The 25,084-nt window shown below is 46.1% G+C and overlaps 1 protein-coding gene and 1 long non-coding RNA gene across 7 annotated transcripts; one reads left to right on the top strand and one right to left on the bottom strand.

The window, feature by feature from the left end:
* Positions 1–10,737: 10,737 nt before the first annotated feature.
* LOC9272575 (uncharacterized) lies at positions 10,738–18,525 on the top strand. Of its 4 annotated transcripts, XR_001543755.3 has the most exons (7): positions 10,738–10,892; positions 15,670–15,810; positions 16,217–16,305; positions 16,515–17,079; positions 17,625–17,826; positions 18,036–18,151; positions 18,244–18,525. It is a non-coding gene; the product is annotated as an uncharacterized lncRNA (long non-coding RNA). The 4 variants fall into 4 exon arrangements; XR_003240498.2 differs by lacking the exon at positions 17,625–17,826 and having other exon boundaries at positions 18,036–18,116; XR_003240497.2 differs by lacking the exon at positions 17,625–17,826.
* Positions 10,987–16,825, bottom strand: LOC4330348 (PH, RCC1 and FYVE domains-containing protein 1). 3 transcript variants are annotated; one of them, XM_015771286.3, is made up of 9 exons: positions 16,682–16,825; positions 16,163–16,249; positions 15,217–15,306; positions 15,029–15,115; positions 14,739–14,933; positions 12,269–14,311; positions 11,985–12,131; positions 11,487–11,899; positions 10,987–11,391 (listed from the first exon to the last, which is right to left on the bottom strand). In XM_015771286.3, exons 1-9 carry the CDS (start codon positions 16,730–16,732, stop codon positions 11,292–11,294), a joined length of 3,213 nt encoding a protein of 1,070 aa, XP_015626772.1. In that variant the 5' UTR covers positions 16,733–16,825; the 3' UTR covers positions 10,987–11,291. The 3 variants fall into 3 exon arrangements, with proteins under 3 accessions (XP_015626772.1, XP_066163847.1, XP_066163848.1); XM_066307750.1 differs by having other exon boundaries at positions 15,049–15,306; XM_066307751.1 differs by lacking the exon at positions 16,682–16,825 and having other exon boundaries at positions 15,049–15,115; positions 16,163–16,437.
* Positions 18,526–25,084: the final 6,559 nt, after the last annotated feature.

Here is a 25,084-nt window from a genome sequence, read left to right as displayed (position 1 = left end):
GTCGTTCCCTACGTGATGTCTGATGGTCTGAGAGATTCCGACCCGGAGCAATAGAAAAGTATGATGGGAGCACCGACCCAGAGGAGTTCCTTCAAGTCTACTCCACAGTACTCTATGCTGCCGGAGCAGACGACAACGCGATAGCGAACTATTTACCAACCGCGTTGAAGGGTTCTGCACGTTCATGGCTGATGCATCTTCCTCCCTACTCAATCTCTTTGTGGGCAGACCTGTGGCAACAATTCATCGCCAATTTCCAAGGAACATACAAGCGCCACGCGATTGAAGACGACCTACACGCGTTGACACAGAACTCGGGTGAATCATTGAGGGAATATGTTTGACGTTTCAATGAGTGCAGAAACACAATTCCTGAAATCACCGACGCTTTTGTAATTCGCGCCTTCAAATCCGGTGTCAGAGATCGCTACACTACCCAGGAGTTGGCGACAAGACGCATCACAATCACTCGGAGATTATTCGAGATCGTTGAGCGATGTGCCCACGCTAATGTTGTGCTAAGACGCAAGAACGATAGGCCGAAGACCGGGGGAGAGAAGAAACCAGCCACGGACACATCTGAGTCAAGCAAGAAGAAAAATCGCAAAAACGGGAAAATGAAAGCTCAAGCGGAAGTCCTCGCAGCAGAATACGCAAACCCTCCCAAACACCCAGACCCACAAAGCAGCGACACAAAGAAATCATGGTGCCCCATACACAAGACGGACAGACATTCTCTGGAAGATTGCCTTGTTTTCAAAAAGTCGCTCGAGAAGCACATGGCATTTGAAAAAGGCAAGCGAGTACGCGTTGTTGAGACGAACGAAGAGACGGCTCCTCACGAACCGGACTCAGCGTATCTAGACTCCAACCTCCACGTCTCACACATCTTCGGCGGTTCCACAACGTACTCCTCTAAGCGAGAATACAAGAAAGTGGAACGTGAAGTCTGCTCGACATGGCAGGGGGCTGCCCCCAAGATGAAGTGGTCTGAGCAGAAGATAGAGTTCTCGGAAGAAGACCACCCCAAGACCGCCGTTATCCCAGGATGATATCCGATCATGGTCGAACCCACTATTCGGAACATCAAGGTAGCGCGAGTTCTCATTGACGGTGGCAGCTCAATCAATCTTCTTTTTGCCAGCACTTTGGACGCGATGGGAATTCCGCAAAACGAGTTGACACCAACTGATCAACCCTTCCACGGAATTACTCCCCAATCATCGTCCAGACCTTTGGGCAAGATTACATTTCCCGTGACTTTCGGCCAAGCCAACAACTTCCGAACAGAACAGATCACCTTTGATGTTGCTGAATTCGATACAGCTTACAACGCCATCATCGGGAGAACTGCACTTGCGAAGTTCATGGCCGCATCTCACTACGCATATCAAGTGCTTAAGATGCCGGGACCAAAGGGAACAATCACTATTTAGGGGAACGCAAAGCTGGCGGTGCAATGCGACAAGCGGAGCCTCGACATGGTCGAGCAAACGCCCAGCCCACCCGCCACGACTGAGCCACCCAAGAAAGTGACCAAGACAAATAAGACGCCGAAACCAGACGGCGCCATCAAGATTGTTCCACTCTCCAGTTCCAACCCCGACAAGACCGTCAAGATCGGGGCAACACTAAACGAGAAATAGAAACTCGCGCTCATCACCTTCCTCCGCGACAATGCCGACGTGTTCGCTTGGCAGCCGTCCGATATGCCGGGGGTCCCCAGGAAGGTGATTGAGCACAAACTCATGGTGCGACCCGATGCCAAGCCAGTAAAGCAAAGACTGCGGAGATTTGCACCAGACCGAAAACAAGCCATACGAGAAGAGCTCGACAAACTTCTCAAAGCTGGCATTATTAGAGAAGTACTTCATCCAGAGTGGCTAGCCAATCCAGTCATGGTGCGGAAGGCCAACGGAAAATGGAGGATGTGTGTCGACTTCACCGACCTCAACAAGGCGTGCCCCAAGGATCACTTTCCACTTCCTCGAATAGACCAACTGGTAGATTCAACAGCCGGTTGCGAGTTATTGAGCTTCCTCGACGCTTACTCTGGCTACCACCAAATCAGCATGGCAAAAGAGGACGAAGAGAAGACAGCATTCATCACGCCGTTTGGGGTATTTTGCTATGTTAAGATGCCATTCGGACTGATAACAGCTGGGAATACTTTCCAGCGCACGGTCCAGGGCGCACTTAGCAACCAGCTTGGCAACAATGTCGAGGCTTACGTCGACGACATCGTTGTCAAAACCAAGACAGGCGACTCATTGATTGACGATCTGCGGGAAACGTTCGACAACCTCCGACGATATCGCCTCATGCTCAATCCTGAGAAGTGCACGTTCGGAGTACCGTCGGGCAAGCTGCTCGGATTCCTTGTCTCTGGCAGAGGAATAGAAGCAAACCCCGAGAAGATCAAGGCAATCGAGAACATGAAGTCGCCTACAAGACTCAAGGAGGTACAAAAACTAACCGGATGCATGGCAGCACTAAGTAGATTCGTCGCTAGGATGGGAGAACGAGGACAACCTTTCTTCGCTCTGTTGAAGAAACAAGACAAATTTGTATGGACATAGGAAGCCGAAGAGGCATTCATTGCACTCAAGTGCTACCTATCAAACCCCCCTGTACTTGTTGCTCCCCAACCTAATGAAGAATTATTCCTCTATATTGCCGCCACGCCACACTCCGTTAGCACTGTCATTGTTGTCGAGAGAGAGAAAGTACAGCGACTAGTTTATTACGTCAGTGAAGCTCTCCACGACGCAAAGACAAGATACCCACAGATCCAAAAGTTGCTTTACGCTGTCATCATGACATCAAGGAAGCTACACCACTATTTTCAAGCCCACAGAGTCACAGTTGTCTCCTCTTTCCCTCTTGGTGAAGTTGTGAGAAACAAAGACGTTGTCGGCCGCATTGCGAAATGGGTAGTCGAGCTGAGCCAGTTTGATGTCCACTTTGTGCCACGAACAGCCATCAAGTCCCAGGTACTCGCCGACTTCGTTGCCGATTGGACTATGCCAGATAACAAATTAGACAACCAAGGCGACAATGAAACATGGACAATGGCGTTCGATGGCGCACTCAACAGCCAAGGAGCAGGGGCATGATTTATCTTGACGTCTCCCTCCGGAGATCAATTCAAGCACGCAATCCACCTCAACTTCAGGGCAACCAATAACACTGCAGAATACGAAGGACTACTCGCCGGGATACGAGCTGCAGCTACACTTGGGGCCAAGCGACTAATCGTCAAAGGGGACTCCGAACTAGTCGCGAACCAGGTACACAAAGATTATAAATGCTCTAACTCCGAGTTATCCAAGTATCACGCAGAAGTCAGGAAACTAGAGAAAAAGTTCGATGGGATCGAGGTCCGACACGTCTACCACAAGGACAACGTCGAGCCAGACGACCTAGCATGACGTGCGTCCAGACGAGAATCGCTCGAGCCCGGCACTTTTCTCGACATCCTGACGAAGCCATCGGTGAAAGAGGTTAGCGGCAAAGTCAGCCCGAACACCCCCGACATTAGCTCGGAGGTCACCGAGGCAGAACGCGCCATTGCCGACATCGAAACCACAGACGACTGGCGCATCCCACTAATCAAATTCATCAGCAGCGAGGAGTTGCCCGAGGACGATACAGAGGCCGAGAAAATAACCCGTAAAGCAAAGATCTACTGTACGGTCGGCAATGATCTATATAAGAAAGCGCCAAACGGGGTACTTCTCAAATGCGTCTCGACCGACGACAGCAGACACCTCCTCCTCGACATACATGAAGGCATATGTGGGTCACACGCCGCCGGTCGGACATTGGTCGGCAAAGCTTTTCGACAAGGCTTTTTTTGGCCAACCGCCCTTAAAGATGCATGCGACATGGTCCAGCGATGTGAAGCCTGTCAATTCCACAGTAAACACACAAAGCTACCCGCGCAAGCGCTCCAGACTATCCCTCTGACTTGGCCATTCTCGTGCTGGGGGCTAGATATACTTGGGCCATTCCCACGAGGACAGGGCGGCTACAGATTCCTATTCGTGGCGATCGACAAATTCACCAAATGGATCGAAGCAGTACCCACGGGGGAAATCAAGGCCGACAACGCCATCAAATTCATCAAAGGGATATTTTGCAGATACGGACAACCACACCGCATCATAACTGACAACGGCTCCTAGTTCATCAGCGCCGATTTCCAGGACTACTGCATCGGGTTGGGGGTCAAAATATGCTTCGCCTCGGTCTCTCACCCTCAAAGCAATGGACAAGTCGAGAGGGCAAACGGCATAGTATTACAAGGAATGAAAACCCGCGTCTACGACAGGCTCATGTCACACGACAAAAGGTGGGTTGAAGAACTCCCATCAGTACTATGGGCCGTACGCACCACACCGACAACGTCTAATAAGGAAACACCCTTCTTCCTCGTGTACGGCTCTGAGACCATGCTCCCAGGCGAGCTACAACATCAGAGTACACGAGTACAGAAGTACTCCGACAAGAACCAGGAGGAGTAGAGAGATATCGATGTAAATCTTCTCGAGGAGCATCGGGAACGAGTTGCCGTCCGAGCAGCCAGCTATCAACAGACCCTCCGCCGTTATCACAAGAAGCACATCCGTGCACGCATACTTTCGATCGGCGACTATGTCCTCCGACGAGTTCAAAGCCAAGCAGGGCGAAACAAACTCTCACCTAAATGGGAAGGACCTTACACGATCACACAAGTCTTGCAGCCAGGCGCATTCAAAATCGTAGACGGCGACGGTCGTGAATTAGCAAATTCTTAGAACATTGACCAACTACGTAAATTCTATGTATGAGTCAATACCATCCATACCTGTAAGCACCCTTACAGTATTAATAAAGGCTATTTCTAGGCCCATATTACAATCAACGTGTTTCCCCCGATGATCCCTCACTCTGATGACACCTAGTGTTGAAACCTGTCCTTATGTCCCTTTACGCCGTCTCGACAAGGCCTCTGAGGAACCTAAGGGATCTTCGGCTGGGGACGCCCAGAGCCGATAAGGCCTTGTCAGATCCTGTAGAGACGAAAGACCATATAAGATCTGGTCGTGTAAGAGTTCTCGCCGTGCGTATTAACCAAGCCGTGAAATCGGAAATTAACTTTCCAACTTCACGGCTGGGGGCTAGGATCAAAGCTTATTCAACCAAGGCAGGTCAAAGGTCCAAGAGCCTTATCCTCCGAGAAAATTCCTCCGACGACAAGGCTGGGGGCTAGGGAGAGTGTACGACTCAAACGGCTGACTAAAGTCGTTAACTGAGAACGCACTCTTACACATGACATCCAGAGTAAGAGACATTTGTCAAAGATAGATTTCTTTATTCACAAAATACTCCTTACAGTTTTTTCACAAATCTTTCGCTACATTACATCTTTTCCTAAGATATTTGTCATAGGGTACGAGTACTACCAAGAAGGCCAACGCCAGTCCATAGACTAGAAGATCTTCTCGGCCAACGACGACATTGACCTTGCCAGATGGTCTATCTCCGCCGGAGTCCTTCGAGAACGAGCAAAACCCTCACGAAGATATTCGAGGTCCAGGCGCGGGCGATGATCTCGTAGGCAAGCCAACACGTGCCCCCCAGCATATCGGCTCGATCGATGACACTCCTGCTTCAAGGCCTCGTCGATACGCTTTCCGATTCCATCGAGTTGGGCACAGGCCCCATTAAGCCACGAGATGTACCCGGCCGCCGACTCCTCGGGATCTCCGCGGACTACTCGAAGCTCCCTGCATACTCTGGCCATGGATGTGCAGCAACTCTTCAAGTACGAGTTAAACCACACCTCACGACCTCGGAGCGTTTCCACAGTCTGCTCTTTCTTCATGGCCAGCATGGTTCTCTCGAGCTCTGCCACTTCAAACTTCGTCTTCCAGTATTGGATACAACGATCTTGGCTAGCAAGGACACCCTCGAGATCTGCTAAACGTGATAACCACTAAGTCAAGCTATACATCTCTTTCGGGATATGGCTGACCTAGTCAGGTGGGCATTAAGGGGTGAAGGGACTACTAACCTGAGGAAGTCGTCGCCGTCCTTCCCTCTATATCAAGGGGTTGATCCACATGGTCAGGCGAGACGTGTGGTTCAAACTCGAGTACCGGAATTACTGCCAGTGACTCGAGCTGCCCGCGCTGCTGGACATCCTCGTGATCAGTATCTCTACAGAGGACAAAAGTTCCCGAGGTCAGCATACCAAAGTAAGCCGGGATAGTAATCGCACGCACGAAGGCGGTCAGAGTTCGAGTTTTACACATTATCTAGGAAATACAAGAAGTCCTACTCTTCAAAAAGGGGGAGAACAGACTCCCCCAGATCACCGACTTCTTCCATCACCTCCTTACGCGTGTCGCTGGCCGCCCCCTGGTCCAAGATCTCACGCAGATCGAGTTCAAGACGCGACAGCCTTACACACGCGAGGACATGACACGCCCCGGTGTAGATTCCGTTTGACGTCTCCTCCGCAATCCTAGCCGCATGCTTGGAGGGGATTTCCCCCATCGCCGTCACCAATTCTGCGAGAGAGGAGGTCAGCGAAAACTCATCGGGATTCACCGGGATCGTGGACGTGACGCCGCATTCCCCGACGAGCTGGTGAAGGCTAGTGTAGGTGACCCTCAACGAGCCCCGGATCTCAGATAGGTTGTTCCCGAGTTCCGACATTCGGTCCTCGAGCCCCTTCCGTTGTCGCTCGTTGCCGGCTGCCAACTCCCTCATCTTCGTGAGGTCTTCACGGGCTTCAACCAACTCGCACACCAGTCTGTCAGCACGCGCGTTCGCCGTCGCCGCTTCCGACCTCGCCTCCGCAATCTCGCGGTCGATGCCGCGAGCACCGGCTTCGAGGAGGCGCCCCATCTCGACTTGGAGCTCCTCCCAGGTGAGGACTGCAGCTGGCAGATCACGACCTACCGCGGGGTCGCTGACTGGGCCACTAGGCATCGCCTCCCGGCTCTCGGCTACGGGCACGACATCCGTTGAGGCCACGACGGGCGACGCACTGGAAGCTCCTCTAGACTTGGCTCGTGCAGCCTTTGTCCGCGCCTCCCTACAGGACGACCATGAGTCAGACAATAATCGAATAAGAAGCGCGGGGATTCAAGAATTCATCTACTTACTTCTCGCCGATCGTCACAATGCGTTGTCGTCGTGGAGGTGGGGGAGACGCGTCCGAGGCCTGAAAGACAATCAACGCAAAGTAAGGAAAAATCCTTCTTGCTGCATGATTTAACGACAAAATAAATTACCGAGGGGGTCGACGCCTTGCGACGATGTCCGCTTACAGACGAGAATTTCCTCGGCTTTGTCGGAACATTGCCACCGCTAGTGGTGGCAGCATCAGACACCTCCTTGACGACCTTCACTTTTAGAGATGACGCCACCTGATGGTCCGCGAGCGGTCCGATGACATCAGTCAAAGGAAGAGCCTACGCTCAATCAAGTCATAAAGTGATTTCGAAAGGAGAATGCAGGATGTTTATCGAATATACTTACGTTGATGGCTTTATCACGTTCCGCCGCCCCCTTTTCACAAAGGGGCACAGGGATGTCACTCACCGTGGTCGGGCCACTGATCATCACTTGGCCGACGCGGCGCTCCACGGTTTTGCCGCTCAGACCTGTTAATCGAGAACCAACCTTCGATAAGTCAAGAGGAATGCAAACACAAGTATGTCAAGATAAATGCGAGAAAGATACCCCGAGGAGAAACCCGGGTCGCGTCCTCTGACCCGGAATAGTTATAAGCTGGATGGGCCCGAGCCTGAAGCGGCTGGATCCACCTACCAACGAAGTCTGCAACGACTTCATATCCCGACAAACCCCGTACTCGGAGATCGTCGATGATGTCGATAAACGACTGAAGAGAGGGGGTCAAGGGGGGCTTTGCGGTCCAAGACGGAATCTTATCCGGTTGATCTTCGGGAACCACAAAGACAGGGTTCGAGTTCTTGATCTCAAGATAAAACCACCTATTCCTCCACTTGCTGCGAGAAGAAGGCACTGGAAGGGAATGTAACGCGACTTCAGGCCATCCCGAAGTCGGAACCCGACGCAACCAGATACCCTGTTGGATTCCATCCAACACAGTTCGTAGTAAAAGCGAAAAAGATCAAGGAAAGGCTCTACCCCAATGTAGGCCTCGCAAAGATGCACAAAGATGCTGAGGAAGGCGATGGAATTGGGGTTCAAATGGAGAAGAGAAAGACCATAGAAATTCAAAACCAGGAGAAGAAATTCGGAAGGTGGAGGGAGAAAACCGCAGAGAACATAATCTTCGATCACAACCATGCGACCCAAGATGGGCTGAGGATTAGTACCTCATGCTTCCCTCTCCATGGTTCCACAGCCAGGAAGAGTGCCATCCTCCTGGAGTTTCTTCAACGTTGCACTGGTGGAAGCCGATTTGCCGAGGTCCATTGCTGATCGAAGGTCGCCGGAAAACGAGCCTAGGTTGACGAACTAGGGTTTCTTGCGGCGGCTGAGAAGGCAAAGAGTTCTTGGAGGTGGTGCGTGTATAACAGGTTTGGCGGACTTCAAAATGGACTCCCAAAATTCCTTTAAATAGGCGCACTACCGACGGTGCGAATTCCAGGGAACAGAGAGAGATGCCCACCGGAAATTTCTGGTCCCGTTACGCGCGGCGGTTTTTTGGACTTCAGTTTAAAATTCGCTCGTGACCGTTGGGCTTCAAATGGCGTGCTCGACTACGGTCTATCTCCACGGTCCTCGCACCGGGAATGACAACAGTCTCGACACCCGAAGTCGCAAATGGTTGCACGAGTTCATTTTAAGCAGAAGTCGGGGACTACTGTCAGGGTTACGGGTTAGGCATACCCTTTACCCTTCGATATACGTTACATATCGATATGGCATACCCACGCGCATGCGGATATTTCCTGTATATCCTAAGGAAACTTTTCACGGAATCTACAGATGGGAAGAATCCTACTCGGGCAGAACTGGGTCGTTGGCGTATCGTATAGGGTCTGATACCTCCGAGTTCTATGAGGAGACCTCCACATCTGCGATATAAAAGGGGCTCCCGGGGAGGGTTTAGGATCGAATCTTAGACCCAACACAACCTCCACAGCCTACGAAGCCGAAGCTTGCAAGGAGCCAAGTCATCGAGAGCTAGTCGAATCAACTCGACTACAATCTCGCCGGATCCGACAAGTTCCCTTGTTCTCTTTGTAACCTATGTTTTTTACCATATAATCCCACATCAACTGGATTAGGGCTATTACCTGTCAAGGGGCCTGAACCAGTATAATTCTTGTCTTTTGTTTGCTTGATGTCGTACTACGTAGATCCTTGTACCAACGTACCCCAATACCCTCTATATCCGGTCTACGGGTATCACCCGTCGACAGTATTAACCGCCACCAACTCTACTACTTTATAGGCATGTTACTTAATTTATCTCGTCATGTGTTTTAGATGGTCTTTTCTTTCAATAGTCTTTATTTTTATCACAAATTTTAGTTGTTTATAAATTTTATTCCTAATTAAAATATTTTTTTTCTAATTTCAGAATTTATTTTTTTCTAAAAAAATTAGTTAATAACGTATTGTGTTCTTTTAATGTTTTTATTTTTTATTTTGAATTTTAGTTGTTTCAAAGTTGTATTCCTACTTGAACTCTGTTTTAATTTTTCTATTTTTGGATATTATTATAATTTTATTTGAAATTTTAATTAATCTCGTGTTGGGTTCTTATATGGTTTTTCTTTAAATATTGCTTCTTTTTAATTCCGAATTTCAGCTAATTTTAAATTGTAATCCTACTTGAACTCTTCTTTATTTTCTTTTGCTAATTTCAGATTTATTTTTATTTTTATTCTGAATTTTAATTAATCTCGTATTGGGTTCTTATATGGAATCTTCTTTTAATATTACTTATTTTTAATTCCGAATTTCAGCTATTTTTAAATTGTATTCCTAATTGGACTCTCTTTTCCTTTTCTAATTTTAGATTTTATTTTATTTTTATTTCAAATTTTAATTAATATCGTATTGGGTTCTTATATGGAAACTTCTTCCAATATTGCTTATTTTTAATTCTGAATTTCAGCTATTTTTAAATTGTATTTCTACTTGGACTCTCCTTTCCTTTTCTAATTTTAGATTTTATTTTATTTTTATTTCGAATTTTGATTAATCTCGTATTGGGTTCTTATATGGAAACTTCTTTCAATATTGCTTATTTTTAAATCCGAATTTCAGCTATTTTTAGATTGTGCTTCTACTTGGACTCTTCTTTTCTTTTTTTTTCTTTTTCTCCGATTAATGTGGGAATTTCTAGCCCCCACAGCGAATGTGGTGACTCCTTTCAAAGCTGTTTTAATAATATAATAGATAGATAGATTTTTTGCTGTGAATCTGGACAACTGTTTATCCAGATTTATAGCTAAAAATGCTTATATTTTGGGACAGATGTAGTAATTATATATGTATTACATATTAAATAAATTGATTATAAATGATTTAGAGGTATTTCCTGCTATACTTGCTCTAAAGATAACAACTCAGATAATGATGAGCTAGTGGCAAGCGCAAAATGGAAGTTAGGAGGACGAAAATATGGTTCCAAACAGAAAAGCCAAAGGCTAGGATTTATTCTAATAGCGCTTTAAGATACGTGCAGGCCGCAACACCGGATCGACCAAAATCCGCAACATGATATCGGAATCCGCCTTTGCGAAGCGCGGCGGCGGTGAGGTGGTGTGGGCACGCCACCGTCGGCAACGACGAGGCGAGTAGCCGAAACGGGGAGGAGGAGGAGGAAACGGAGGCGGAGGGAGGCGCGCAGGCGTCTGCGCCGATCAGGTCACGGCGCCGCTCTGGACCCTCCGGTACGTCTCGTCTCCTCTGTCCTTTGCTTTTAATCTCTCCGATCAGGGAAGGCCAACGCGTCCACGCTACATACTAACCCTCGCGTAATCGAAATCAGTCCAAAGAGGCGTCAATTCCTAATCCAATTCAAACGGGTGGAGAGGTTAAACCTAGATCCTACTCCAAATTCCGCAAGCCACAGCCGCACAATCCAGATGCAGTTTACTGTTCAGAGCTGGTCTCTCAAAGTCTCAACCCCTTTTTCTGATTTTTCTCCATGATCCCCATCCTATCCACGCCAGTTCATCGAGCAGTAGCATATTTCTATCTACTTCTACTGTGTCCTATTAACAATTTGGCGGCAGAGCTGACTATTCCTTTATGTTCTTCATTTGGGTTGCTTGGAGTTGGAGAAGAGATTACCCCACCGTTTGTTCCATGCTGCTGTATTTTCCAAAAATCATGCTCTCATTGGCTTCCCACCATTTCTGCGCCTGATCCTCTCCAAAGTGCTTCCGACTGCGAGATTGAAAGAGTTAGTTATTGCAAAGGTAAGACATGATGCCATCGTTGACAACTGATTGATTATAATCTAGGTTCTTGGGGGATCTCACCTGAACCGGATGCGCTTGATGCACTTCTTCCCACCGGGGGATGTAACCACTGTCGCGTAAACCCCGCGCTCGATCTGCTCGATCACACCGTTGGAATCGGTAGGAGCAGTGGTGGCATCTGTTCCCTCGGTGCATCTGGTGCTGCCGTTGGAAGTTCTTCTGCAATTCTGATGCGTAACCGAGTAATTCGCCATGGAAGCAATTGAAGGTTGTGTGCATTCCCTATCCACCTGCCTGCTGTTGTGGTGATCTCTGTTGCTCTTCGACTGTTGAAATTCGCTGGTGAATACATTTTTGTCAGGTGGGTCTGGTAATTCTGCTTTTAGTGATTTTGCACTGGCGATGTGGCTAGGCATGATTCTGGAGTTGTCTAATTTCTCACCAGCCAAAAGGTTCTTTGATAAAAAATCATGCTGCACAATTGGGCACCCCACACAACTTATTTAGAAAAAAAAGCCGGTAAATCTGTCAAATGGAGATAGGTCATCGGTTTTATACCTGATCGATCAAAACCTTAATTATGTCTTTAGCAGCTTTGCACTTCGCAGCCTCATCCTTGGCAATTAACCAAGTCTCCTCGACTTTTCGTTTGTACAGCTGAACTTTCAGGCTCCTTTGGCGGCACTGTTTTGCAAGAGTAGTTACCTGCTTATATAAAACATAATTTCCATCTTTATCACTAAATTATACGTTGCATACCAGAACAAACATTCAGTGAAAACAAATAATTTAAACAGATCCACGAAACATGTTTATTACAGAGAATATGGTATGTCAGTTACCTGCTCTTGAAGCTGTTTCACTTCTTCCAATAATATATTTTCCATCAAGTCTAATTCCGCTTTTGAATCATTAGCAGATTTGAGCAAAGAGCTGGCAGGTTTAGGTGCCATTGTCTCATTCATTACCCGTACAATAGAACCAGAGACTGTCTGTTTATTCAATGTTGAACAATAAGGAATGCTCTCTCTCACACATCTGAATTGACTGGGGCACTCTACTAGGCCCCATCTTAATGTCCTCACATGATCTGGCACAGCCAAATTCTGACTTCTCTGATGGGGGCTTTGTGCTGATGCCATTTTCTCCATAATTGCATTTGCTTCCTTGAATATGCGCGCCAATTTTGGCGTATATGATCTTATTTCTATTGGACATACCTCATCCTTTTGGATCTTCTGTTGTGGATCTAATTTTCTATGCTCCTCAACTTTCTGCATTTGACTGAAACATGCATCACAAACACGGTACCTTTTGCTCCTATCTGGTGCAAGAGCTGCTCTGGAAACCTTGTTATTGCTGCAGGAATTGCAGAACATGGAACCACAGTTGTAACAGTTGTGCTTCTTCCTCGTAAAGCCAAATGTTAGCTGGCAGTTGCTGCACACAGATTGGTCCTTGCTTGAGAGTGGCCTATGTAAACAAATTGCCATAGTGAAGTTGAAACCACAAGCTATACTATGCACCTGCTTGTCTTCCAAGGCCTCGACCAGAGTCGGGTAGCTCCTGTCAACATAGTCACCTAAACCAAGTTGCCCTTCTGTTCCTTTGCCCCATGTAAACACCTTTCCATTCATTGTCAAAACTGCTATATGTGAAGAGCCTGATGATATCTCTCTGACAAACTCTGTCTTAAGTGGCCCCTCAATTAAACAAATAGATGTGTCCTCAGACAGAGGGTTCCCTAATCGTCCGTGTTCCTTGCTTCCAATGGTAAAAACAACACCGGTTATTGTAAGCACAATGGTTTGTGCTTTTGCACAGGATACCTGAGCAAAATCAAAATCATTGAGTGGCTCAACACAAGTTGGTACAAGTTTCATCTTTTTGTCAGCATGACCCAGCTTCCCTCTATCCGCATCACCCCATGTGAACAGCTTCCCACTAGGAGCATTGCTCTTGACAGTGCCCATTCTTTCTACAATAGCAGCTGTGTGCCATGGTCCACACGCAATGGCCTTGGCTCGTACCCCTTTCAGGGACTCCACTTGTTTGGGCCGAGCAACGGTCAGCGTGTCACCATGTCCAAGAACACCAAAGGTTCCATCTCCATATGCGAAGAGCTGGCCAGCAGAGGATATGATAGCCGTGTGCCAATGACCACATGCAATCTTCAAGATTGAGATGCCATCCAAAGGACCAAACAATTTATGTGGGAACCATTGGCTTCTTTGATACTGATCACCCCACAAACCCAAGCAGTGAGTCCCTTCACCCCATTCATAAAGTTCTCCTGAAATTGAAACTGCACAGGTGTGCTTTGCTCCAAATGCAATAGCCTTCACTCGTGTAGAGGCAAGAGACTCGATAATTTTAGGATCTGATACACTGACACTCACTTTGTGCCCCAATCTCCCACCATTATCCACACCCCAGGAGAAGACCTCTCCCTGCTTAGTAACTATCGCTGCGTGTTTCTCTCCACAAGCAACGCTCTGCACATCAATAATATGTGTCGTGTTTAATAACCTTGGAAGTGAAACATTGGCTTTTGATACATCTCCATGATCTAAAACATTGCCAGGAACTTCTCCCCAGACAAAGATGTCCTTCAGAGAAGTTGCTCCATATGCAACATGTAACCCCTCAGATGATTTTTGTTTAGGCAGTTGGGTAATTATTTGCTCGTTAAGTTTGTCAGCAACTTTTATATCCCTGCAACTGTGTTTTACCCTATTAACCACATCGGGAGTGACCTTTTCCATGTAGTAGTCTAGGTCTGACCATGTCCTCTGCCTTGGAGAGAAGAATGGTTCTGAGAAATCCAGATTGCTTTGCAAAACATTTTTCTGCATCAGCCTAGGACTGCCATATATTGAGTGTACCTTGATGGAGAAATCATGTAGAAAAACATGTCATTTCAACTAAAAAGGTGAAACACACTTTGTAACTGAGAACATAGGGCAACTTATGACCAATCGTAGGTCGTATCGCTCTACTTAGTTTCATGATTTGCAAGAAAAAAAAAGAGGTGTCGCTTATCATTTATGCAAAAGTCTGTCAATGTGGTTGTCATTTAGCTGTATCATTATTGTTATATTTGGATAAGAACTAATTAGTTGAAATGAATAATATTTCAACACAACTAGCATGACCATCATTTGAAATATTACATATTTACAATTTCCTGAGCCTATGGATCAAATCGTGTTACTTAGCATAACTTAGGAAAAATCAAAACACACTTGTAGTTGTGGTAAGTTGCAAAATTATCACATAGAAATCACAGCATGCACAAGTTATAGAATGAACCTGTTTAAACTTTCTTGTGTCATGCACAGCAAATAGCCTACTCCTTTGCTGAATATAGCTAGGAGGGCTATTTGTACAGCTGTTTATCCGACGGCTACTTGTTGAGTCAATCAAAAGTACTGGACTGCATGGAACTGATAGTAAGGTTGTTAGGCCTATATACCAACATTCAGCTTGATCCCTATCTTTGCAAATCTGCGAAATGTGATTTAGAAAAATGTTACGGAAGGTAATAATGTGAAGGATAAAATTTACAAAGTCTAAACAACAGGCCTAGTGAGTAAAAATACCAAGTCAAGTGAACATTCACCATTCTTGTAGAAGACTGACAATGAGTGGGATTCCTTTTCTGGCCAATGCAGACGTAAAAGTTTTGTCTGTAAAATACTAGAATCCTCAGAAAATGAACGTGTTCTATCCTTAATGATGTACTATGGACAAAGAATAGCAATGTGCTTGAGAAATGAAAACCACATACTGTCTTATGTCCAAGAACTACACTTGAGACAGAGCTCAAGTTCAAACGCTTTTCCCTGTCTTTGGAATACCACATGAGCATTTTCTCATCCTGCAAAAGAAGCATGTTAATGTTATTTAGAGGCACAGCATCTTGAATTCTAATGTTTTAAAAAGATAAGACGTTAATGTGCAGTTTACTCAATCTACTTATCTGAACTGGATACGTTCCATGGGAACTGGGAAGAAGTAGATATTGCAGACCTAATTTTAGAATATTTAATATTCAAACATCATACCTTGTTGTGTTCATAGTGTTACAATCTTCTCTACATTACGGAAATTGAATTGCTAATTTCAGAATAAAGGATGGATGGTGGGAGTGCAGAGAGCTAGATTTGGAGTAATCTACTGACGTAGCTGTATGTATGGCCATAAATGTTAATCTCATTGTGACATGTCATCTGTTTATCAGCGGTGGGAAAACAAGGAACATCTTTGAAAGGTTGCGGAGGAACATCGTGAGATCTTGATATGCAGATAGATGAAGGAGAAGTGGATAACTGGGCGGAATTCATCTAAGAGTTCTGGTCATGGCTCTGCTCAACGGAACATGGTGAAGAACTTGGAAGCCAAAACAAACTAAGTAGCATCAGTTAATTTACTTGGCATGAGCTTCATGCGGACTTAATTTTTATTTGTTTAATTCAAGTGGCTGAATAGTTATTATACTTCTTCCATCAAAGTTCCGTGCATTAAGTAAATAAGCCTGTAATGGAGTCATTCATGTTAAATGTTCAGAACATTCAGATTAACACAACTAAATAAATATCTCATAGGCACTGAACATATGTTTTGCTACATGTCTCTAGTCGTCACTAGGTTGCATGCGTAATCCATGAAAGTTAATGAATAAAATCGATCTTTAGCATGCTGCTAAGCATAATTACAGTAACGAAGCTACTCACTGAAGATAGCCTGAATGGGCATAACTTGGGCTTCCCTCTCTTCCCACATTTCAGGAGATGTGCACCCTTCTTCAGAGCAACAAGCGCCTGAAGGAAAGAACCAGAAAATTAAATCGCGTAATGGAGGAAGATGTCCTTTTCAGGTTTGATGTCTTCTGTTATAAGTGAACCCCAAAAGGATACAGACAAGAAAATGAAATGACATTATATTAAGCGCATTTGGAACTTTGGGCGGCCACAGAAGCAAATGTCATGCTCACTCAACATCTTGGAAAAAAAATGACGTGCATATAGCTTACTATATCCTGAAAATGAAATAATGGTGTCTAATACTTTCTCAATAAGAATGCAGTGTTTATTGGCTCCTTGAAGACAAACAAGAAGAGCAAATCCATCCAACTTAGCAAAGATGCATTGTTGGAATTGTAGGAGAGCAAAAGAAGAATCATTGGCATAAGCATGAATATACCACAATGCTTTAAAAGAAGATGCAAAAGAAAAACGCTTCATGTTGCATACCTGCTCGACTCCTCTAGCTGCAGGGCTCCTCCCCTCAAAGCTCCCAGCCATTGCAGCCAGGAAAGACGCAGCAAAAGAAACGGAGAGCGATGCCTTGCCCCTGAGCTGAGCTCAAGTTCAAACCTCCTTTGATCAACAGTGGGAGAAAGCAAAAGATGGCAGCAAAGTGACAGAAAGAAAGAACCACGCAAGGAAAGAAGCAAAGCAAGAGAGAGGACGGACGGACGGGGGCAGAGCTTGAGGACGGACGGAGGAGGGAGAAGAAGCAGCACCGTCACTGAAGGCGACCTGCGCAATTCAGGGGCCCCGGAAAAGGAAACGGTGGCAATTTTATTAACTGCTGGGTTTAAAGATGAGAGAGGCAGGCAGTCAGTCTTCGTTCGACACAACCTGCAGAGGTAAATCCTGTTCTCCCTTTTGATTCTGCGCCCCTCGCTTTCCGTATATTTTCTCTTGGGTAGTGCTAGTGCGGCATCTCTCTGTAGTTTGTGACTTCGAGTGTACCGAACAGCAGTGGCATTTAGCTTTCCTCTGTTAGCGTGAGTAGGCGCTTCAGAAATCTTGGATTTCATGTCAAATCTCAGGATTTGCCACAACTGCATGCCACAAGCCCCGGAAAACCTGGTCACTGCCTTCCTTTTCCCTAGCATCTCTTCATCAGTCGGTACATTAAACTACCTCAGTTTTGCTGAAAATCTTGCATAATTGGATCATCCGATCTCTGATTACCATGATCAGCATTTCTCAAAGAATGCATCGAATAACAGAATTACTCCACTACCGTAACAACCTTACATTGTTTAAAATTCACGGGCATCCGATCTGTCTAGGGTGGCCAGTTAACCATCCTTGGCTCCTTGCCCAGCTGTGGTCCAGAAACGTGGTACTAGTATCGTGATCATGAGTTTGGACGTTTTAGATAGTAATGAGGTTGGATTTGCAGAGGCAAGCATCCACGCACTGCTGTTAGGATTTTGGGACAGCACATGATGGTCCGAAAGAAGAGACGATGGAGGGGGGTAGTGATGCAGCACGTGTGCAGCGTAGGCAGGCGCTGCCCCCGTTCTGGCCTGCACAACTGTTTGGTCACTCCTGTCTGCAAATGATGCCGTCTCGGTCGCTTTTGCTGACTTGATCTTGCTGGGGTACGTTTTTTCTCTCCCTTTTTCTCCAACGAGCAGCGATCGTGACGTCTTCGTAGCTCATAATTTCGTATTCTACCTTTCGTCTCCCCAGTACTGTATGTATCAGTATCACTGCCTACAAATGTACTATGTCTACCGGTGCTACGTGCATTTATGCGCTCACCTTTGCTCACGACATGTCTATTCATTGCGCATTTATCCTATTGCAGTCGTACTGTGATCAGTTGTACTGCTGGTGCTGCTTTGGTCGTGTGCATCCCCAAGGATTTTCTGCGGTGTCCACTGATCAGGTAGGAGTTGAATTCGTCACCTTGTTCTCGCAAAGGTTAGTGTTAGTGTTTTTGCAAGGGTAGATTGCTTATTAACACCAGTGGTCATGGAGCCATGGAGATGCTTAAGGTGACGATGTTGTTACAGCTGGAAGTGAAAAGATGGATGGTGGGGAAGAAAAGGTAGAGAAGGCAAGTAGGCATGTGAAAGCACCAACGAGACAAGCATGACGGGCCAAGGGAAAAGATAAAACTTGTCCTGCCTCCTCAACAGCAGTAAATGTGTTGATTTGTTCCCCTTGCATTTCCCGTGTAGCGTCATGGCATTGGCAGTAACTCGTGGACGATTTCTCTAGCGATTGTTACCCGCTGTTCATGCTCAAAATGGCACCATAATCTTATACACAGCCCTACTCTTGTTCTGCAGCTATTTGCACTTGTTCTGCACCTACGGTCTCAAAAAAGGCATATTTGTATGCCTCCTACACGGGTAAAAACAGGTGCAGCAAATAGTACCAGTAAGTCCAAATTAACCCTTTTATTACTGTGGATGAGACAAAATGTAGGAGCTAGCTGTCTGCTGGCATGTGGAGTGACTGGAAGGCATGGCATGTGAAACTTGTGAAGCCATACAGTACGAAGTAGGTGAAAAACATACACATCCCCTCACTGGGTATAAAGTTTGATTTGGCCTAAATTGAGGCCGGTGGTTGCGCTACTCGTAGGCACGTACTACATACATCGGGCACGGTCCCGAATAATTGCGTCAAATCGGTCGCTGGTGATTGGCACAATGGCACGTACTAGGAGTACGTCTTGCTGAGTTCCTGTCATGTGACAGGGTTCTGTGCAACTCGGTGTTGTTGTGATGCCATTAGATGGAGAATTTAGGACGTAATGCCTACGTGCATTGCACCATTTACTTTCTGTAAGTGCATGCACCTCGGCGGAACCTTTATGAGAGGTTCTCTCTTTGGAACATGCAAGAGTGAATTAGTGGACAATAATGCCAACATTGGTTAATTTAGTTAGTCCATGTAGCTCGGACACATGCCGCATCCATGGCTGATGGCTCCACCGCTCCATGTATCAAATTGGCTTTTCGTGCATGCGATGAGTTGCTAGTCTCCTCAACTCTCTCGCTCTTAGAAGGATTATATTGCAATTGTACGTTTGTATCCATTGGATGCATACACGCGCAGGTGAAACTTTTTTTTTTTGAAATTTTGAGCAGATGAAAGTGAAGAACAGCATGCAATGCAGGGGCTGATCCGTGATCTTTGTACGGAGTTGTCAAAATGCGCCTCAAAGCTGTCCTTGGATTATACACAGATACACTTACTAGCTGTGTCCACGCATAAATACATACGATGGCCTACGCGGCTGTCCATGTCCTACCATCTTAGGTTCACAATATTGATCTGTTAGCCATGTAGGAGTAAGACTCTGTTTGGTTTCCAGGACTTATTCCAAGTCTCTGTCACATCGGATGTTTGGATACTAATTTAGAGTATTAAACATATACTAATTACAAAATCCATTCCATAAGCTTGGACTAATTCGCGAGACGAATCTTTTAAGTCTAATTACGCCATGATTTTGACAATGTGATGCTACAGTAAACTTTTGATAATTATGGATTAATTAGGCTTAAAAAATCGTCTCGCGGATTAGCTCTCATTTATGAAATTAGTTTTTTTATTAGTCTATGTTTAATACTCTAAATTAGCGTTCAAACATCCGATGTGACATGGGCTAAAAAGTTTTAGTCCCATCTAAACACTTCCCGAGGAGTAGGGACCTCTCCCAGCTCATGACATGCGTCCTTGCTTGGAGTGTGTCCTAGCGGTAATAATTCTATGTCAAAAGAAGCACCGCTGGAGTGATCAGAGAACTGCACGCTCTCGCTCTTTGAAGCACTGCATGCGTGATGCGTATGCGTTCGTGTTGGGTCCCTTCTAATGAGTAGTGATCCATGGTCTACCGGCAAAGCCTAGTACTAACTCGCACCAGCATAATCTTGATGGTCTTTTATTAGATAACAAGCTACTAGGATACATCTTTGATCTCTGCATCATCAGTAATTCATATAACCATAATCTCGATCTGTGCCTAGCATCATCTTTGATTCTTTACATAGAATCCACATTTTAACGAATGGCATTCGAGTTATTAAGGCCTACAAGTTCAGATGGGTTGCATGCTGGGTTTACAAAACCGCACGATTATCATGCGGTTACTATGCATGGTAACATTTTCAGTTTTTAAAACCATGATATGTCTCGCGGTTACCACACAGTTTTCACGGTAACCGCGCAGTTACCACGGTACGTAACCACCTTACCATGGGGGTGTGATAACCGCGCCAATAACAATAAGGGAAACCCTGGTTGCATGCAGAGTACAGTAGTTTGAGCAGCAGCATGCATGGGAAAGGAGGCAAACAATGAGGTGGAAAAGGAGGGACACGGATGATGGCCGCGGTTTCCCGGGCACGGGCACGGCCACGCGTGCCGGACGGGGCGTGAACAGAAGCCGCGCCCGTGGTGCCGGGAAGGAACAGCAACAGCCTGGCCCGGCATCGCCCGTAAATGGAGAGTTTGGGTACTTGGGTGGGTCACCGGCGGCTGGACCCTCGCATGTGCATGTGGTGAAGAAAATGGAGTTTGTTTGTGTGGTCTCTGTACTTGCTTGTATGGTTCGTGCGTGTACATGCCGAGCACCCTGGTTGCTCGGTGAAAGCTTTAATTGGATCACGCGATAATTCTCACTTTACGGATTGATTTGTATATAACTACTCCATCCGATTTCTTAATTCTTGATTGATATTTATCATGTTTTAGACCTGGGTTAGGAGGAGAGGAGAAAAGGCATCGGGTGCATGAGAAGGAGGCGGAGTTCTGATTGCCGTGAAAAAAAAGACATACGTATTAGGGAATGACCTAATATCAAATAATTAGAAGGAGTGAGGCTTTAAACTCAGATCGTATAGCCCACCACCTTGTGAAGCTAGCCGGAAAACCCCTGGGCGTTTCTCATTTAGATCACCAGGATACCAGCCACCTTCATCCACCTAGCAGAAATGAATGCCTGGTACGAGTTAGGGAATCCGCTGTTGTCTTCTTCCTGATGCTTCGCCTTCTCAATTGACCTTCTCTATGTATGTTTTGGCACGCGCTGGTGATGGTGCATGTGGGTAGTGGGCGGCGGTGGTATCGGGAGAGGAAGACTGCGACACCTGATCTTGAACAAGCTGTCGCCTATCACTGTTCATGGCACTGGCATGCATATCCTCCAATCCTCGACCCGTGGAAAGGTGGTGCACGACCAGTGTGGCACACAGGCTGTGCACATCCAACTGTCGTCCCACCCAATAGACCCTGACGTCAGTCTCCGTGGCTCCCTTTGCACCGAGCTCCTGCCGTCAGTCGTTTTCATTGTCCCACCGCTAGGTCTTGCATCAACTTACCGCTCCATCCCCATGGCGCAAGAAGACCTCCTTATGGCCCCTGGTCACCTACACCACCATCGCTTGTGCTATTCCTCGGCTCGTTATCGAGGAGGAGCGACGGCGGTGCGCACCTCGTGCGAGAAGCACACTACTAGGAAAACCATTTTCGCAAAACGAGACCCTTCCATTTTTCTAGGCGGGTATCATTTTCGGAACTAAATGTCCTCCTGTGAAAACGGCAACGGGGGATGGGATGCTCGTCCGCCTGTGAAGATGCATTTTGGTAGACAGACGAAAATGCATCTTCGCAGGCTTTTGCTTACAGGTGGACCGGACGGCCGGTCCACTTAGGAAAACCGTTTTCATCCGCTGGAAAAAATAGTTTTCCTAGTAGTGGCAGATACAAGGATGGGATCCCGTACTTTTGCATTTCCTATAGGCTAACACCTTTATCATCTCTAATCCTAGCTTATAGCAACACAATTAGTAGATATGGGATGGATAGCTAGGTAGAGAGTCTCCACACAAACAAATTTTGGTTGCTTGTGGGGGTGTTCCCGAGGCTTAGAGGGATAACCGAAGTAGTGGCGACCGGCGGTGGTGATGGTGAGGCCAGTGACAACTTTGTAGATTGGGAGAGGGCAGGGGATGAGTTTGGTGGCAGGAGAAAAGGGCGCCAACCAGTTAGGGCTGGACGTGGTAGATGATGGCAACGCTCGTTGCTGGAGGCTCGGAGCGATGATTAACCTTCTTAATCACTTCGGTCATTAATCATCCAATATATGTCAGATGGCGACTACAATGCAGTGTAACGTAGGAAGACTAATTCATTAACAAATATTGTGTGTTCATGTATCACCTTATCTGACGTGTCTTGAGTGATCAATGACTAAAGCGATTGACAAGGTTAGTCGTCATTCGCTATATCAGCTGTGGTGCGGGGGAAAATCTGGTTGCCCAAACAAAGCTCGTCAGAGGGAGGCTGTGGTTGGCATCCGAAGGTCCAAGAGGAATTTTGATTGAAAAAAAAAAAAAGAGAAGTGCACAGGTCCGAGTGAAGTCCGAGTCAGACACCTCACAGTAGGGCAGACGAACGTGGGCTGTTTTAGACGCATTTGTGCGTGTGGCCCGGACACGCGAACATTCGTGCATTAGCCCCCAACCCGTGCATCCTGCCTGCCTGCCTGTGCACGTTCTCACTAAAGCCATGGGACCGGCAAGCGTCGCATCCTCTTTAGGCCAGTCACAATGGGGGTTTCACTGGTGTGTCATGCACATTTAATAGGGGTAAGACTGAATAAAAAATGATTATTTGCATGAAATGGGGATGAGAGAGAAGGAAAGAGTTTCATCCTGGTGAAACTCGTCAGCGTCGTTTCCAAGTCCTCGGTAACAGAGTGAAACCCCCGTTGAGGCCGATTCGTTTCATTCACCGGATCTCTTGCGTCCGCCTCCGCCGTGCGACCTCTGCATTCTCCCGCGCCGCGCCGGATTTTGGGTACAAATGATCCCAGCAACTTGTATCAATTAAATGCTTTGCTTAGTCTTGGAAACGTCAAAGTGAAACCCCTCCACTGTGGGGATTGTTTCATAAAAGATTTCATTTGAGAGAAGATGGTATAATATTTTGGGTAGCCGTGCAATGACACTAGCCATTGTGACTGGCCTTATATAGTTGTACACACTGGTACAGTGGTACGTGCCTACACTGCCTGTGCTACGTACTGGCTGCCGGGGGTCGGTGCAACCGTGGGCGGCGCGCCAACCTGTTTCGAAAAAGTCACCACTAGCTCGAAGCAGAGGGAATCGATCAGGGTGTTTTTTTTTTTTGAACCATCAGGGTGTATCACTTGCACATACTCCATCGTTTCTTCTTATATTAAAAAATTTACCCTGGCTATGAATATAAACAAATTAGTTTTTTCTGATAATACTCCACTCAGAATTATTCATCCAGAAACTCAAGCACGAAAAAGACAACATACATACCGGACATTAGCTCTTTCTAAAACATATATAATAAACTTGCCAAATAAAAATCAATAGTTTGACTATGTCGAGTATGAGTACAGATTACCCCCTCTGTCTAAAAAAAATAAATCAAACTCTAAATTAGGTATGATTACATATTACCCCTCCGTCTAAAAAAATCGGTTTGATTTATTTTTTTTAGCCGGAGGGGGTAATCTGTACTCATACCTCGACATAGTCAAACTTAGGGTTTGATTTTTTTTTGACAGGCAGTAGATGATAAAACGAAGAGGAAAGGGAAGGCAGAAGCAGAGCATAGAGGACTCCAGGTTCACTGTGGCACTGTGCCATACTGTACAACTGTTATGCATGGATCATATAGTTGAAGTTCAGAACAACACGTCAAGCAAGTACTGTAAAGGCGTTCACAGTGCAACACCAAATTTTGGTGAGCCTCACGTGTCACCTAGACTAAGAACAATATTAGCTACTTGTTTTCACAGTGCAAGTTGTCTATAGTGGGTCCTACTAGTACTAACTTTATCACTTTACCACCTTTTCCTCTCCCCCTCTCTCTCCTCTTCTCCTTTCCCCACAGCAAGAATTTTTTTTATTTATAATTTTTTTTATTAAAAGTTTTACAAAAATAATTTTCCATTTTGAAAATTGACGGAAATAGTCGCCTACCGCCCTCTGGGAGGGCGATTTTTAAAAATCGCCCTCCCAGAGGGCGGCGAAAATGACGTGGCAGACGGCCGTTCGCTCTCGGGCGACGGCCGTCAACGAAATTTGCAGGCGGCCCCCTTGCCGCCCTCCGCGAGGGCGATTTTGTACTGTGCGGGGGGCCGCCTGCAAATGGGCGGCGAGGGGGGGCATGGAAATTTGCAGGCGGCCCCCTTGCCGCCCTCCGCGAGGGCGATTTTGCACTGTGCGGGGGCCCGCCTGCAAATGGGCGGCGAGGGGGCATGGAATTTTGCAGGCGGCCCCCTTGCCGCCCTGGGGGAGGGCGATTTTGTACTGTGCTCTATATTTTTTTATATAAATATCAATAGTTATCAAATCTTTTTATATTGAAAACTATACAAGATTAAAATCTCCAAGATTGGTAAAATACAATTTTATTATTTTTTAGGCCATATTTGGAATGTTACCGTACAAATATTTTGTTAATGCCAAAATATAAGCAAGTTTTGGCACTACCAAATATTTGGTAAGGTAAAATTGCATTTGATCATATTTGGTTTGCTGCCAAAATGTAAAATTGTAGTGAAGAATGTTGTACATAATCTCAATTCTAGATTACGTATTACCAATTAATAGGCTTCCATTTTCGTGTGTGGTGTGGTAGTGGGAAAGAAGATATGAAGAGGTTGCCTTCAGATTGTCAATTATATAGCGTCGTTTTCACTGCAATATATGTGAACTCAATGAGATACATTATTCATTAGATGTGACAAGACGATCACGCGTGGGCGTGATTCACTTTATGTCAACAGGCAGCGCCGAAAGTTGATAGTGATAACTCGAGCTGCCGCTTTTCATGTGTGCTGTTGTGGACTGTGCGCGC

Source organism: Oryza sativa, chromosome 2 (assembly GCF_034140825.1).
Source record: "Oryza sativa Japonica Group chromosome 2, ASM3414082v1".
In the NCBI taxonomy this organism is placed as follows: domain Eukaryota; kingdom Viridiplantae; phylum Streptophyta; class Magnoliopsida; order Poales; family Poaceae; genus Oryza; species Oryza sativa.
The sequence above is the reverse complement of the archived record's forward strand: the minus strand, read 5'-3'. Positions and strand labels throughout refer to the sequence as shown.